Source organism: Protopterus annectens, chromosome 8.part0, assembly GCF_019279795.1.
Source record: "Protopterus annectens isolate FY-2018-M chromosome 8.part0, PAN1.0, whole genome shotgun sequence".
In the NCBI taxonomy this organism is placed as follows: Eukaryota; Metazoa; Chordata; order Ceratodontiformes; family Protopteridae; genus Protopterus; species Protopterus annectens.
Genome location: NC_056741.1, coordinates 829,479,528 through 829,497,680, shown reverse-complemented (window position 1 = coordinate 829,497,680; position 18,153 = coordinate 829,479,528). Strand labels below are relative to the sequence as shown.

General features: G+C 38.7%; 1 protein-coding gene across 3 annotated transcripts in view; it reads right to left on the bottom strand.

Annotated features, from left to right (window-relative positions):
• The window catches only part of LOC122809083 (CD276 antigen-like), a 553,533-nt gene that overhangs the window by 309,053 nt on the left and 226,327 nt on the right, over positions 1 to 18,153 (bottom strand). For all 3 annotated transcript variants that reach the window (XM_044080305.1, XM_044080306.1, XM_044080304.1), the window contains exon 3: positions 2,049 to 2,342. In XM_044080305.1, the coding sequence (XP_043936240.1) occupies positions 2,049 to 2,342 (294 nt within the window). The remainder of the gene's footprint in view (positions 1 to 2,048; positions 2,343 to 18,153) is intronic.

Below are 18,153 nucleotides of genomic sequence, written 5' to 3'. Positions count from 1 at the left end.
CCTAAGAACAATGTAGTACCACAGGGAAACCAATCATCATTTATTTGGAATGGTGAGGGCAACTACAGAATCTAGTGGAAACCCACGCAAGATGGGGAAGAACATGTGTACAAAGCCATCCCATTCAAATAACAGATAGAAAGTTTAAGCCCTCTGAGGTATTAATGCTAACTGTCTTTGCAGTGAATGTGACAGCTGCAGAAAATGCCATATGCTGCTTCCAATGCACAAAATTGTATCATAAGATTGGCAGCAGACACCTACCTAAAATCAGAATTTTCTAAACAGGGTAAATCCTTCACATAATCATGTATGAGGGGGACACATATACACATATATACACATATACACATATATACACATCCCCTACTAATTAATATAATCACTTAGAAAGTTTCCAGTACTTCATAAATAGGTAAATACTGGGTTTTCACAAAAATAACAAGAATTTACCTATTTCTTTTCTTCAATGTATTTAGTGAAAATATCACTTTCAAAATATAGTGCTCAAATTAGAAAGATAAAAGCACTTGTGTTTCAACAGAAGAAACAATGTGCATTAATACATTTCTGAAATCCAAGGGATGAATGCAGTACAGGTTGGTCAAAATCAGTCGTCGTAAGTTTAGGACCCCACAGATCCAAGCTGCAGCCCAAAGATGTTTCAGAGGTTTATGTTCACAGAAGGGTGGTATAATTTGAATGTTCTGGGATATGGGGGAAAATGTCTGGCAGGCAGACCTCCAATACAAAATGGGAGCAACAGTATATGCAAAGAAAATTAATTGCTCTCAAGCTACTTAAATGTGAAACATTTTAAAGTGCAGAATAAAACAAGCAGCATTTTGACGTATTTCAAAACTCTAAAACCATTTTTAGGAGTTGGGCAATGTTAATTACTTTACACTGACATTCTTAAGGTTTCCTATTGAAATGAGCTGAAAAAAGTCCAAAAATAAAGGAGAAGTGAATGCCAAGCATTGCTCTTTTCCTTCATACTTGATTTTTTTGCGAAGGAATTCTCCCATACTCCTGAGAGAACACCACACCTCTCAGAAAATGGACTATTCCAAAACAGAGCAATCCTGGACTCAATATATGTAAGTCTAGATTTTCAATCATTCAGTCTCCACAGTTCTGGACTCAGCATTGCGAGTCCCCACATTTTAAAAGCTTGCCCATTCTGAATAAGTATAAAATTAAACAAATGAAGGTTTTTAAAATTTCCTGCAGTACATAAGTGACACGGTCACTGCTTATTATCTCTAGCATGACTTTTTTATTGCCACTGTAGCTTCCCTTGTACATCATATAATCTACTGGAATTTCAGGAGTAATACAAATAATTTGTAGCTATGATTCTGCTTATAGTACTTTTTGAATATTAATTATTTCATCAACATTTAGAAATAAATTAAACTTGCTTAAACATAGGAATATGTTTTGAATAATGATATGTGAAATGTCCCCTGCCTTCTAGATAACTTGTAGGTCCTACTAAACAAATATTAGAGTAGCTCAAGAGCAGGTTGTGGTTCAAGAAAGAGAGTGAACCTCAACTTCCATCCAGAAGTTCCAACATTTTAATATTAAATCTCTTCAAGTTTATTAAATAAGTTTTCCTTGATTTGATGAAGTCTATAATATCAAAGTGCTAATCCAAATAAAGCTTCTTTAAATGAATACTGACTCAAGGCATTTTATTTAGAAGATTTGAAGAGATTTAATACGAAAACTTTAGAACTTCTGGATTGAAACTAAGGTTCACTCTCCTTCCTGAACCACCTAACCTGCTCTCGAGATACCCCCTTTAACATTTGTTCTGGGGTCTTCCAGCATTCCCAAAGTGGTTTAGCTTGGATCAGAATGCTTAAGGCACCTTTACTTTTACTGTAGGTCCTGCTAAACCAACAGTTTATTTTTTATTTTCTGCCACCCAATATAAGAATCACCATACACATTTTATTATTATAATACAGAAATATAAATTCTGTCATGTATGTCAACATTACAAAATCCATTCTTTAACAGTAAAAGTGGTACATTACCTTTTTGCCTGATTGTGACAGATCTCACTATTGTTTGGTTCAGCATCTTGTTTGTCATAATAAAAGTGCAGTTTATAGCGCTAACAGCAGCCCATCTCAGCTTACTTGTGACATCATAAAGTCCATAACTGTTTTTGGAGTATGTTGTATTACTGAGTTCCGTAATATTCTTTCCGGTATCCATCAGCCACTCAACTTCAGCTTCTGGATAACCACCCCCTGTTTGGTATACAATATGCATCTCTTTGCCACATGTAAACATGCCAACCATAAGATGAGGCTCTTCGTACGTTGCTAGAATACAAAAACAAATAAAGACAAACATGAAATTGCAGGAAAGATGAATTAATTAATTTCATTCAAATTCTGTTTCCTTATGAATGAATTAAGTGTACTGAGGGCATACATTTAATTATTTAATGAATTAAGTTTTCTAGAAGACCTTGAATCTTAGTATATATATATATATATATATATATATATATATATATATATATATATATATATATATTTTTTTTTCCCCCATGTTACAGCTACGTAATTTTCTTCACCGGTTCTGTTCCTGTTAGAATTAATTCACATAACACACAATTTAAATTCTCTGCATGAAGTTAAATATGAGCATAACTAAAAAAATTGCTTCACAGCCATACAACAACATTGACTTCAGGTGGCAAAATTGCAATGACAAGGCAATCATTTCATTGAGCATTAAATACTGGAAACAGCTGAGTGAAATATCAGTATAACTGAAAATCTATTATACAGTACATATGAAAGAGTATGCTGGATTCTCCCAAAGGAATACAGCTTACCCCAATTTGCAACAGTCTTGGGTTTGTTGTATTTAACTACAGAAGGCTGGGGGTGGGCTGTTCTGCCATATCATCACCATTGCTGCCTTAGCTTGGCTCTTAAATATGCTGAGATTCTTTCAGTAAGGTTTGACTTGCCATCCACAATTAACTGTTATGTAATGATGTATAAGCCTTTAATGAGCACACTAGGGATGCAGAACTACAGTTTTGACATCCTTTAATAAGAACGGAGGTATAGCAGGAGAAAGTGGGATCAAACACTATTGGTTTTGGTGGCATAAACTTTTTGGTTACTAGTTATCCTTTAATAAGACACAGCTTTAAAATATGCATTTTGTTTGGTTCACTGACTTACATCCCTAAAAGTAGATGAGTAGGTGCTGTAAATCACATCAAGAAGTTTTCAGGATTTAGAAACTGTGGTTGAAAGTGAAAAGTTTCCGGAAAGTACTAGTAACCCTTTTAGGGTTTTAATATGTTGTAACATATAGTTGTCAATATATGTGTACATTTTATAAGTGGAAGTTTAATGTAATCAGGCCATAATTCTAAACTAACATATTCAGTTTATAAATAATGCTGTGTATCATACACATATATTTGTCACGCAAAGATTTACATTTTTATTTCCTTTTTCTGACTGAGTTAATTACATCAGGCATAGCCTATTTTCTAGGGAGACCTGAGGTTCTATTTGTACTGCCTAGGGGAAATTTGGCCAGTTTGGCCAAGAGATCTGTGAAAGTCTTTAACCCTTGCAATAAGTGCTGTAGGATCTTTTACCCCCACATAAACAAATACTACTTCAGGCAAGCAGAATCTCATCTTAGCGTCTCATCCAAAGGATAGCACCCCTGGAGTGCAGCATCCCCATTATGCTGGATTAGAAACTAAATCAAAGCCATGGTGTGGGATCGAACCCGTAGTCATTTGAGCTTGTAAAGATCAAAATTAAGTGGGCTATCTGTAGATCAACTGATATTTCTGGCTCCAGATTGCATAGTGGGATTTGAAAACAAGGAACACAGAAATTAGCACTATCTTAAACTGCATATAGTTGTGATTTTTTTTTTTTTGCCAGTTTGAACTTTCTGATAAATTACTTTACTTTTGAGTTCTGTATAACTGGCTGAAATATATAGAACATAGGCAGAGGGAGGAGAAATTAGGATTATTAAAATTATGTGAAACAGATGTTGGTAAATTTGGCCCACATAGAACAAAATGAATATGCAAGACTTATGCAGATTTTCTGCTATAAGTTAACCACTTTTTTCTCAGATGGAAAAATAACAAATGGAAACATTATTTGAAATTGCGTATTTGTATTTGAAGAAATATAAATGCCACAAAGCCGAAAAGGACTTATCAACTTTGAAAGTGAAGTTAAAAATGCAGTGTTATAGAAAGCAGCAAAGCTATTAGTTAACCTTCATTAACTCAAAATAATTATGTATAGCAATGCAGGTGACGTAATATTTGTAACTGCAAATCAAACTGTAAAAAATGTTCTGATTCAGAGCACCCACTAAGGCTACTTAGCAGAGAGGTAAAAATCGTAGAAATGTGTATATGTGACTGACCATAGAATGACATGCAGATGAAGGCCCACAGTCTTATATGTGCACAATGGGATGCAAATGAGTGTCTTTAAAAGCAGGTCACAATTCATACACAGAGGAAGCTGTAAGTAAGCAAGATGTTGTCTGTTACAATAAGAGTGAAAAGCATATGGCAATTTGTGGAGATGTAGCAAGCAAAAGTGCCAGGTGTAACAGTATTTAATGTTTGTAAGCACTGCTATCTCTCAGCCAACTGCAATATGGCAGCAGGCAGCAGGAACAAAAATTATTTCAGCAGTGTATCACCTACCACCAGCTAACTGACCAGCAGCTGACAGATCGTTTGTAGGTTATGGATGACATGTATTACCCCTGAATAAAATTTGGTAGGGCATGTGACCTTTCTGTACCGATGGACACCAGATTAAGTATATCACTTGGTATACTAACTAAAGGGATGTTCCAGAAACAAATAGGGGAAACAATAAGCATATCACAGGTGTGAATCTGCAGAGTGCTCATTATGTTCCTCAATATGGGTACTTCCATATGCAGAGAAGCATGTTCCACAACATGAACCTCAATGCATCCACCATGCATGCCTTCTGTGACATTACCTATCTATTTAATATTGCTACAGTTTATGCTGCATTCAAAGCACTAAAGACCTTCAGTTCTAAAACAAGCAAACAAATAAACAAACAAACAAACAAACAAACAAAATCTTTCCTCTTAAACTGTAGCAAACTGAAATGGCTGCTACAGACTTTGCCACAGATGGAGTGCTACAACACTTCAATTGTGACCAAAATGCAATACTAGCACAAGAATGCTGGTAATGCATTGCACTGAAAACTGATTACCATCTGCCAATCATGCCCCCTAATACTTTGCACTTAGGACAGCTGCGCCCTTCACCCCACCCTAGCTATTATATTGGATCAGCCATCTTTCCAGGTACCCTTGGGACCCACTACAGCAGCCCTTGTCACAACCAATAGATTACTATTATCCCACAACAATGAGACCAAGAGACTGTAAACAGCAGTTACATCATAAACAAACCTAAAGAGCAGTGGGTACTGTATATGGCAGTGCAGTCAAAATGGAGGCATCAAGTTGGGGCACACGATGGGCACACAATGACAGTATAGTATCATGCAGAACAAGCATGATGCATGAAATGTTAAAGACTGTCAAATCACACTGTGTATAAGATAATGCCACATATATAAAGTCACACTATGCATCAGATAATGCCACATACACAAAGTCACAAAGTGCATCAGATAATGCCACGTACAGTCACACTGTGCATCAGATAATACCATGCACACACATAGAAGGGACTGTGCTATGGGTCACAGTCATCATAACTTGCACAGATGCCATAAGACGCAATAACATGAGAAACGTGAAAGGAGGATGCAAAAACACTTGTAAGCAAACAAAGCACCCTGAACCACTGCTAGGTAAGGCACACATTTAATAAGCCGAACAGATCACTTGAAAATACACAAACGCTGAAAGTAATAACCATACGTTTTCGTCCAAAACTTCATCAGATAATGCAAATACATGCAATTAAGCACTTATATACTCCACTACCCATTTAAATCAACCAATGAAAATGCTCTAAACACAATTAGATAAATAAATACATAAAAATGCATTGAAAACAGTATGTAAAACACTATAGTACATAGGAAACCACATCTAATCTTGATTTAAAAACAATATGACTCATGTACCAATATAAAATGTACTAAAAGGTATTTAAAACTTTTAAAATATGTATAAATTCTCATATATATGTGTATTTACAAATATTAAAGAATAAAAACATATTGCAGTAATGCCCTCTGCTGGCAATCCATTGTTATTGCACATATGTCTCACAGTTTAGCAGACCTCATTTTTAATACAGGAGTGAGGGAGATCATATCATTTAAACCAGGGAACTTACTGGCTTCCAAAACAATCTGCCAGTATAATTCCCTGTATTCTACCAAAGTCTCCCACATACCACCCCTGGGGTCTTTTGGTACAACCTCTAATATAAAAAATTGAAATTCTGCTTCTAAACATATTTTTGTATGCTTGTACAAAGAATTTGTTTCACATTTAGTTTGAATATCATGTGTGCTCATAAATTCTTTGTTTGATCTTTCTTTCACTCTTACCCACATAAAAGGCATCACATTTTTTACATAAACCTAAATAAATAATCCCTTTTGAACTACAATTCGCAAAGGTTTTTAAAGTCAGTTTTTTGTTATTCCTAGCCGGCAAGTTAATAGAATCTCCAGTAATCAAATAAGAACAGTAACTACATGCACCACATTTATGTACACCTGCCCTTTTGTTACTGCCTGCAAGTGGAAGATTCTTATTACCACCCCTTTCAAAAATGTCCTTAAGGCTGTTACCTTTCCTGTAAATATATTTTATATTATTCTGAAAAATATGACCTAAATCAGAAATCCTTGAGAAGTTGTTCCACTCTTTGTTAAAAATTCTTCTTATCAATCCTGCTTGCCCGTCATATGTGGTAATAATACCCGAGATGTAATCATCCTTCAAACCTTCTGTTCTTGAATCTTCCACATGTTGGGTTACACTATTTTCAATTTTACCCAATATAGGGGCAAACCTACCATTTCTACCTTCCATAACTTCCTTTGAGACACTGTCAATTAAATCTTCAGGGTAACCTCTGTTCAAGAACATGTTTTTTAAAATCTTACATTCATCAATGTACCAACTGTCATCTGAGGTCATCCTACATAACCGCACAAATTGTCCTTTTAGGACACTTCTTTTTTGGTGTGGGGGGTGTGAACTCAAATAGTGCAGGTATGAATTTGAAAACATTTCTTTTCTAAAAATTCTAGATTTAAAACCTTCCTGTGCCTTAACAATGTTGACATCAAGGTATTTTAATTCCTCCACAGTAAATTTGTGGGTAAATCTCAAAAATTCAGTGGTACCATTTAGATGTTCAACAAGTTCTACAAATTCATCTTCAGTACCCCCCCATAAAAAACACAGGTCGTCAAGGAATCTAGTATATAACTTCCACTTGCTCTTATATTCTGAATTCAAGACAAATTTCTTCTCCCAAAAGGCCATTATGATGTTGGCATAGGTGGGAGCACAGTGTGCCCCCATAGCCACACCTTTAATTTGTCTAAAATACTCGCCCTGAAAAAAGATAAAATTGTTCTTTAAGACAATGTCCATCAATAATAACACAGTTCTAAATTCATTCTGTTTTAACAGTTTAGAATCCACTAACATTTCTTCGAACCATTCCAAACCTATGTCATGGGGTATACATGTAAATAAATCAATCACGTCCATGGTACTAAAACCCTTAGTTTCACCTACCAATGATTCATTCATTTTTCTTAGTAAATGCCAGGAATCCCTTAAAATAACAGAATTGTCACTGACAAGCTTCTTCACCTTCTGGTCTATGTATTTTGCCAGGGGTGCAGTGACAGAACCTTCGGCCGAGACTATTACTCAAAAAGGTGGATCATTTTCATCTTTGTGCACCTTTGGAATCCCAAATATAGAGGGAATTCTCGGCTTTTCTACATGCAGGTATTTAAATGTACCCATGTCACTAACCCCATCCAATTGTAAATCGTTCAAAATGACATAAATTCTCCTATAGGCAATGTTGATTTCATTTAAAGATATTCTGGTGTATTTTGTGGTGTCATTTAAAATGTCAAACATTTTGCTTTCATACCCTTGTTCTCACTAAGTGAATTTAAAAGAATGAATTTAGAACTTGGACATTGTCTTAAAGAACAATTTTCTTTTTTCAGGTATTTTAGACAAATTAAAGGTGTGGCTATGGGGGCACACTGTGCTCCCACCTATGCCAACATCATAATGGCCTTTTGGGAGAAGAAATTTGTCTTGAATTCAGAATATAAGAGCAAGTGGAAGTTATATACTATGTGTTTTTATGGGGGTACTGAAGATGAATTTGTAGAACTTGTTGAACATCTAAATGGTACCACTGAATTTTGAGATTTACCCACAAATTTACTGTGGAGGAATTAAAATACCTTGATGTCATCTAGAATTTTTAGAAAACAAATTCATACCTGCACTATTTGAGTTCACACCCCCACAAAAAGAAGTGTCCTAAAAGGACAATTTGTTATGTAGGATGACCTCAGATGACAGTTGGTACATTGATGAATGTAAGATTTTAAAAAACATGTTCTTGAACAGAGGTTACCCTGAAGATTTAATTGACAGTGTCTCAAAGGAAGTTATGGAAGGTAGAAATGGTAGGTTTATATTGGGTAAAATTGAAAATAGTGTAACCCAACATGTGGAAGATTCAAGAACAGAAGGTTTGAAGGATGATTACATCTCGGGTATTATTACCACATATGACGGGCAAGCAGGATTGATAAGAAGAATTTTTAACAAAGAGTGGAACAACTTCTCAAGGATTTTGATTTAGGTCATATTTTTCAGAATAATATAAAATATATTTACAGGAAAGGTAACAGCCTTAAGGACATTTTTGAAAGGGGTGGTAATAAGAATCTTCCACTTGCAGGCAGTAAAAGGGCAGGTGTACATAAATGTGGTGCATGTAGTTACTGTTCTTATTTGATTACTGGAGATTCTATTAACAATAACAAAAACTGACTTTAAAACCTTTGCTAATTGTAGTTCAAAAGGGATTATTTATTTAGGTTTATGTAAAAATGTGATGCCTTTATGTGGGTAAGAGTGAAAGAAAGATCAAACAAAGAATTTATGAGCACACTTATGATATTCGAACTAAATGTGAAACAAATTCTTTGTACAAGCACACAAAAATATGTTTAGAAGCAGAATTTCAATTTTTATATTAGAGGTTGTACCAAAAGACCCAGGGTGGTATGTGGGAGACTTGTAGAATACAGGAATTATACTGGCAGATTGTTTTGGAGGCCAGTAAGTTCCCTGGTTTAAATGACATGATCTCCCTCACTCCTGTATTAAAAATGAGGTCTGCTAAACTGTGAGACATATGTGCAATAATAATGGATTGCCAGCAGAGGGCATTACTGCAATATGTTTTTATTCTTTAGTATTTGTTAAAACACATATATATGAGAACTTATACATATTTTAAAAGTTTTAAATACCTTTTAGTACATTTTATATTGGTACATGAGTCATATTGTTTTTAAATCAAGATTAGATGTGGTTTCCTATGTATTACAGTGTTTTACATACTGTTTTCAATGCATTTTTATGTATTTATTTATCTAATTGTGTTTAGAGCATTCTCATTGGTTGATTTAAATGGTTAGTGGAGTATATAAGTGCTTAACTGCATGTGTTTGCATTATCTGATAAAGTTCTGGACGAAAACGTATGGTTATTACTTTCAGCGTTTGTGTATTTCCAAGTGATCTGTTCGGCTTATTAAATCAGTGTGCCTTACCTAGCAGTGGTTCAGGGTGCTTTGTTTGCTTGCAATAACATGAGACTAACAACACAACTTGGGTTGTTAACTAAAGTCATCAATAAAGGCACAATTTAAAAGTTAATAGAAAAAAAACAGACTATGACAACTACACTCACTTTTACATCTTAAGCCCTAAGTTACTACAGGCTGCCAGTCACACACTAAGAAACCCATTAAATCATATTTCAGTCTGATCCTTACCAGCTATACCATATCATCAAGTTTTAAACAATGTTTATTTCTGCCATATTCTAAAATGAGCACCCGAAAACAGTTAACAGCTCAATAGATAAGATAGTAGAAAATTTTATCTACAATCAAATATTAGAATATATCAACATGTATGACATTCTTTCCAAGAAACAACATAGCTTTAGACCAAATTAAAGTAAAATAACTGATCTTTAAACCTGAACAGACCATATATATATCAATATGGAAAATGGCTGCATAACAAGGGCAATGTTTCTCAATCTCAAATAATCTTTTGAGACAGTGGATCACAAACTACAACCACTAAACCTAAACAAAGTACAGTTGTGTACACTTAACATAAATGTAGATGTTTGAGTGTACTCACTGTTGCAGTCATCACACTTGGGCTATCTGCCTGCAGGTAGCCCTCAGTCAGCCCGAACATCAGAGTCTTGGGATTTCTGTGTCGGATGCTGTCGCTTCTTCCATGACATCAGGTTGTCAGGGGTATAAAACATGCAGCCAACACCATTACATCAGTGTTTCTTGCCCCAGATGTCAGGAGCACCCAAAATAGGAAGCAATTACATGGTGTGGAACACCTCCAGTAAAAAGTAAATACCATTGCCATAAAATATGGCCAAAAAAGAGGATAGGTAGAATGTATGGAAAAGTCAGGGGTCTGGAGGGAGGGTAACCAGGACTGCAACAGTGAATACACTCAAACATCTACATTTATGTAAGTGTACACAACTGTACTATGTTCTTTGTGTTTCACTGTTGAAGTCATCACACTTGGGTAGATTCCCAAAGCTGAGGAAGGGTGGAGGCAGTCAAGAAGTATTAGGGCTGGCTAGCAGGCCTTGTAAGACTGCTATAGAATATCAGCTCTGGATTTAGAAGAGATAGGCAAGTGGTAATGCTTGGTAAAGGTGTGTACAGAACTCCAGGTTGCAGCTTCCAGGATGTCCCTGGTCGGGACTCCCCTGAGAAATGCTGTAGAGGTTGAGGTAGCCCTAGTGGAATGGGTTCTGATCCCCTGTGGGGTAGGTTTTCCATGGTGTTTGTAGCAGAAATTAATGCAGTGTGCTATCCATTTGGAGATGGTTTGCTTTGAAATGGCCTTGCCCTCTGCCCCTGTAGCAAAGCTGACTAGCAGCTGGTCAGATTTTCTGAAAGGTTTAGTCTTGTCAAGGTAGAACCTAAGCTGCCTGTGCATGTCCAAGGAGTGCAGGATCCTTTCCTCTTTATTCTGAGGATTAGGGAAAAAGGTTGGTAAATGGATGGATTGGTTTAAAGCCACACTAGATACCAACTTGGGCATAAATGATGGGTTAGTCCTGAGGGAAACCCTGTCTGCATGGAAGATAATGAAGGGTTCCACAGCCATAAGGGCCTGCAACTCAGACACTCTTCTTGCTGAAGTGATGGCTAGAAGTAAGGCTGTTTTCCAAGAGAGGAATTTTAACTCTGCTATAGCAGCAGGCTCAAAGAGGGAAAGCGTGAGCTTCTCTAGTACAAAGTTAAGGTCCCGGGCTGGAGTGGGAGCTCTCCTAGGGGGTCTTAAGTTGTTAGCTCCTCTCAGGAACTGTTTGACCAGAGGGTGAGAGAAGAGGGGTGGCTCAGTATTGTAATGAGGTGAGATGGTAGAGGCATGAATCTTAATTGAAGAGAAGGATAGGCCTTTGTGAAGCAGTTCTACTAGATCATCTAGGATTCGAGGTAAGGTGGGCATGGTTGTGTCCTTTCCCTGAGACTGGATCCAAGAACAGTATCTTTTCCATTTTTCTGAATAGGATTTCCTAGTGCTAGGCCTCCTGGCCTCAAGGATGACATCCAGCACCTGTTTGCTGAGGGTTCCTGGTGATGTATTCAGGGGATGAGCCAGGCTAGGTTCAGGGTTTGCAGCTGAGGATGCAAAAATCTGGCCCTCCTGCTGGGACAGCAGGGATGGGGTTTGAGACAGGTGCCAGGGTGGCACTACTGTCAGATTGTATAAAAGTGGGTACCAGTGCTAGCGTGGCCAGTCTGGTTCAATCAGGATTGTCCTTGGCTTGTCCTGTTTGACATTCAGTAGTACCTTCAAGAGGTGGGGCAGAGGGGAAAAGGCATAGATTGAGAGGTTTTCCCATGTAAAGGACAGGGCATCCACTTTCCATACTTCACTGTGGGGTGTTCTGGTGCAAAATTTGCTCAGTTGATGGTTTTGGGGGAAGACAAAGAGGTCCACCTCTGGTGCCCCCCACCTGTGGATCAGAAGCTTGAATGATTTGGGTTCCAGTTTCCACTCGTGTGGGTCCATTAGATTTCTGCTTAAGTCATCTGCCAGTGAATTTAGTTTGCCTGGCAGGAATTGAGCTTGCACGTGCACTTGATTGCTCAAGGCTGTGTTCCACAGAGCCATGGCTAACCTGCAGAGTGGGTAGGAATGAGTTCCCCCCTGCTTGTTCATGTACTGCATAACTGTGGTGTTGTCTGTCTTTATCAAGAGTTGTCCTGGAAAGATAAGGTATTTGAAGGCTGTTAGTGCATGTGCATTCTGTACAGCTAACATTTCTTTTTGATTGATATGTAGGTGCATTTGTCTTGGGCTCCATTTGCCTTGAATGCATTTGCCTGCCATGTGAGCCCCCCATGCACAGTCTGATGCGTCTGTTGTCAGGGTTTGGGCGGCAGGGGATTGAGTGAAAGGGAGTCCGTTGTTGTGATAGCAGGTCTCTGCCCACCAAAGGAACTCTGTCCTTAGGCAAGGAATGATAGGAATCATTGTTTCCAGGTCCTGAGAATGTTGACACCAGAGACTTTTTAAGTACCATTGAAGTTTCCTCATATGCAGTCTTGCATATGGAATTAGTAGAATGCAAGAGGCCATGAACCCTTGGGCTTGCAGTATTCTTCTTGCAGATAGCTGGGTTTGGGTGGCCAGTAGTTTGAACTAATTTGTCAAATAAACCTGTTTTTTCTGGAGTGAGGAATGTCAACTGGGAAGTTGTGTTCAAGCGTGCTCCCAGGAATACAGTTTTTTGGCTGGGTACCAGATGTGATTTCTTTTCGTTGATGGTATACCCCAGAGAAGTTAGAAGTCTCTTTACAAATGTCAGGTGTTGAAATTCCTGACTGCCCGCCTGAATCAGGCAATCATCCAAGTATGGGTAAATTAGAAATTTTCTCTGCCTGCAGTATGCGATGGCTGGGGCCAGGCATTTTGTGAATACCCTGGGTGCAGTAGATAAGCCAAAGGGAAGTGTAGAGAACTGACAGTTCATAGAGCCTGCCCTGAAATGTAGATATTTCCTGCAAGATTCCCTTATGGGGATGTACAGATAAGCTTCTTTTACGTCTCGAGTGACCAGCCAGGAGTCTTTGGCTAGCATAGGAAGCAGCTGTTGGAGAGTAAACATTTTGAATTTTGGAACCACCAGGAAGGTGTTGAGAACAGACAGATCCAGGATAGGATGTCAAGAGTTTTCTTTTCTGGGCACCAGAAACAGTCTGGAGTAGAAACCCTTTGCTCTGTTGGAACAGGTTGAACAGCCTTGATACTGAGAAGAGAAAGTTCTTGCTTTTGGGCCTCTGCCCACTGGTTTGGGAGGAGGTCTGGCAATCTGCTTGGGGTTGGCAGTGAGTGGAAGTAGAATCTGTAGCCCTGGGATACAATGTCTAAGACCCATCTGTCCTGGGTAATGTACTCCCAGTTTTTTGCATGCAGGGCAAGTTTTCCACCTAGGGGTGCAAGTACTCGGGCAAGGCTGGGAAGTATGAAGGACAATTCATTGTGAACGTTTTCCATAGGATGGTGGCTTACCACTCCCTGTTTATGAAGTGGGAGCACTCCATTGTTTAGATCTGTGCATACCCTGAGACTTGGTGGTCTGCTGCCCCTGGGTTTGGACTGAGAAGGTCTAGGATGGACTAGAAAGGACCAGTTATTTGAAGGCCAATGCCTACTGAATCTAAGTGGCTGTACCTGTAGGAAATCTTTAACAGTTTGCATAGATTTAGCTTTTTCCTCCATCTTTTTAAGAACTTCTTCTGCTTTAGTGCCAAACAAACGTTCTTGGTTTAATGGAGCATCTAGTAATTTTGCTTTGACATGGCCTGGCAAGATTTGTTCCTTTAGCCAAGCATGCCTTCTAAGAACAGACCCCATGACAGCAGCCCTGCAAGATGCTTCTAAAGCATCAAAACTACACTGCAAAGTATGTTTTCCAACTTGGTTTGCAGAATGCATTAACTCTTGTAAATTTTTATGTTCTGCACAATCAGGAATCAACATAATTTTTTGTTTAATTAGTTTCATAATATGTTGCTGATACTTCAACATGTGAAATTGACAATTTAAAGGCCTGAAGGCAAGAGTAGCAGAGGTGTATACCGTCTTTCCCCATCTGTCTAAAGCCCTAGAATCCCTGTCCGAAGGGGTAGGGTTTTTGGCTCTAGTAGCCTTAATGCCTTTAGGTCCCTGGGAAATGGTCTCTGGATCCGCAGTAGGATTCTTAATTAGAAATTTGTGAGAGTCAGGTACTCTGTAGTACCTGTCAGGTTTTCTAGGAGCTGGTGGCAAAGTATCAGGGGAAAGACTGGATTCCATGATGACATCATCTACAATTTCCAGAACAAGAGGGATAGCTAGAGGCCTGTGCTGAAGCAAGTTCCCTGAGTCTCTTTTTGGACTGTGGGTAGTCCTGGCACTCCCAGTGGAAATGCTCTCTGAGGGTATGCAGGGTTTCACCGAAAGAAAAATCCTCTGGTGGGGAGGCAGAGGGAATGGAATCCTCTGCATCAGAATCCTCATGGGTAGATAAGGGTATGTCCTGGTAATCAGAGGGGTCAAAGTCATCGGACTAATGATCTGAAGAATCAGAAGGAAAATCAATTCTTTGTCTTTTAGAGGGGAAGGCTGGCTCCCCTAATTAAAGTAATAAGGTCTTCAGCTATTCTAAGCATTTTTTTCTGAGGCAAGGAAGCTTGAGAATGTGCTTTGGTCATCGGTTTCCTAGGCATAGTGCAAACTATGGGCCTGAGAAATTTGGGAGTTTTAGTCTGAAACAAAGTAGTCGATTTAATACGAACATCAGAAGGTCTAAATACACCCTCAGAAGTTGGTGCTTGCACAGAGGCTCTGGACCCATCCAAGGTAGAGACATCTGCAGGTTCCATAGTCGAAGAAGCATCTTGTGGCATACCAGACTCTGAATGGGTCTCAGTATAGGCCTGCGAATTTGTAGAAGCAGGTATCAGGGGCTGTGAAAGTGCCTCACTGAGTACCACTGGACTGGTGACTAGCTTAACGGAAGTGTCATCGGTAGTTTTGGACCTATGCGGTCTGTCTCTGTCTTTATCCTTAGGTTTTTTCGGAAGATTAGTAGTTGGATAGCTTATTGAAGCCATTTTGGAATATGGAGAATGAGAGCGAAAGAATTTAATGACAAAGATAGCCTGATGAGGAATAGTTTGGGCGTTGAACAGGGCACAAAACCAGCAGCGAGGAATGTTGTGGTCTTGGCCTAAACAGGTGATACAGTAAGAATGAAAATCTCTGTGAGGTATTTGTTTCCACAAGCAAGACAATTATTAATTTTTTCTGACATCGGTTAGAGCAAGAAAAAAGGGTCCCAGACGGGGTACTTATCTTTAGAAGACTTCAGGTCTGAAGCTTGGATAACAAAAATTTCAGGTAGCGGCCGACCAGCACTTGCAAACTACTTCTGCTTCGGGCTCCACTTGGCAAGAAAAGCTGATGTAATGGCATTGGCTGCATGTTTTATACCCCTGACGACCTGACGTCATTGAAGAAGCGACAGCATCTGACACAGAAATCCCAAGATGCTGGTATTCAGGCCGATTGTGGGCTACCTGTAGGCAGATAACCCAAGTGTGATGCCTGCAACAGTGAAACACAAAGAACATCATTGGATTATCAACTGAAGTAGAACAATATTTAGTTAATTTTCATCTCAACAGAACATTCATAGTAAATGCTAACAACTCCTTTTCTGAATATGGAATCCTTACCAAAAAAGTTCCATAGGGCTTAGTACCTGATCCCTTTACCTTCTCTTATTAACGCTCTGCCATATGACCTTCCTGGCACAAACCTAAAATTATATGATAACATGGCAATACTCTCAATGCATATATTTCCAACTGTGCTAACAGTCAGCTACAAACAGAGTTTTCACACATTTAGAATTGGTTCACAAATAATAAACTAACAGTCAACACTAACAAATCCTCTGTTGTGTTTTTTGCATCACACAAAGATTGCAGTCAATATCTCTTCCTGTAATTACTGACTCCACATCACTCAGGAAAGACACCCGGGTATAATCCTGCCAACAACTTACATTCCGTACCACACAGACATACAAATGTACAAGGTCATGGCCCAACTTAGAGTTATTAAAAAACTTTCCCACTTGTTAACCAGAGATGTAGGCAATACAATTGCCAAAAATGTACTCACACCCAGACTAGAATAGGGATTACTTATTATGTTCCCTTTATTCCTAGGAAAACAATAATTCCCTGCATAAAAGCAGACAATAAGAAACCCATTAAATCACATTTTCAGTCTAACCCTCACCACCTATGCCATACTCCCAAGTTTCAAAAATGGTTTGATTCAGCCACATCATAAAATGATCACCCCAAAACAGACTAGAATATACATTACTTTTTACTTCCCTTTACCCCTAGCAAAATACTAACTCCCTACAAAAAGGTACACTTACAGATGCTGTTACTCTTCACTACTGGCAATTCAGAAAATTATATTTTTAGCATTGATCTCTGCCTTCCATTTTGTTTTACTAGTGATGGTTGCCAGTGTTAATGCCCAATGGTCAGTACCTGCCTGGTGTGCCAACAAGAGGAAATTCATGATCTTTCTCCTACACAAACAGTTCAGGCAATACTTTCTGGGATCCTGTGTTTGTCTCTGAGGATGGATGCCTGGTTTGACTTAGCGGAGTTTTTGGCCAAGGTCATTGGCCTCCTCAGGACTAGTGAGCAATGCAGGCTCTGGTATGATGATCTGCAGTGCCAACAGCCTGAAGATTTTATGCAATGGAAAGCAAAGGTTATCATGGATACTGTTTCACAGACTGAAGTTTTAGGCATTTTAAAGGCATTCAGTGCATTTTTTCCAAATAAAGGCTATTTTTATCAACAGATATAAGACATACAAGGTGGGTTACTGTGAAAGACTTTACCTGTGTTGTGTCTGTTGTTTGTCTATATCTCAAGAGACTGCTGCATCCTGTTGGAAACTGCATGACAGTTCAGCTTTGAGGCTGTGTGCATCATGTCAGACTTTTACTGCCTTACATTTACATGTAGGACTGTGGATTATACTTACATGTGGGACTGTGGCCTACACTTATATGTGGGGCTGTGGCCCTGTTGTAGCAATGTGTTGTATATAGGCCATGTATCACTGGGAATTTTGAGCCTGTTATTCTCTCAGAGACCTTCACCACCCTCTGTAGGACTTTTTGATTTGCAACTGAAGAGTCCCTGTACCACACCATAAAGTTGCTTGGTAGGATGCTTGGCACCCCTGTAGAAGGTGATAAGGATGGAGGGTGGTAGATTAGCTTTCCTTAACCGCCACAGAAAATGCATGCACTGGTGAGATTTCTTGACTATGTGACTGGTGTTTAGTGACCAGGATAAGTCTTCCTCAATGTAGACTTTCAGGAATTTTGTGCTACTTACTATTTCCACCCTCTCACCATTAATCATGAGTGGAGAGTGAGCTGGATGGGTTCTCCTGAAGTCTGTTATTATCTGCTTGGTTTTGGTAATGTTGAGATAAAGGTTGTACCTAGTATACCAGTCAATCAGTAGATTCACTTCTTTCCTGCATGTTCCTTCATCTTCATTACTGATGAGGCCCACGACTGTGGTGTCATCTGCAAACTTGATGTAATTGGTATTAAATCTGGCTATACAGTCGTGAATTAGTATGACAAACAATAGTGGACTCAACACATATCCCTGTGCTACTCCTGTGTTAATTGTGATGTTTCTTG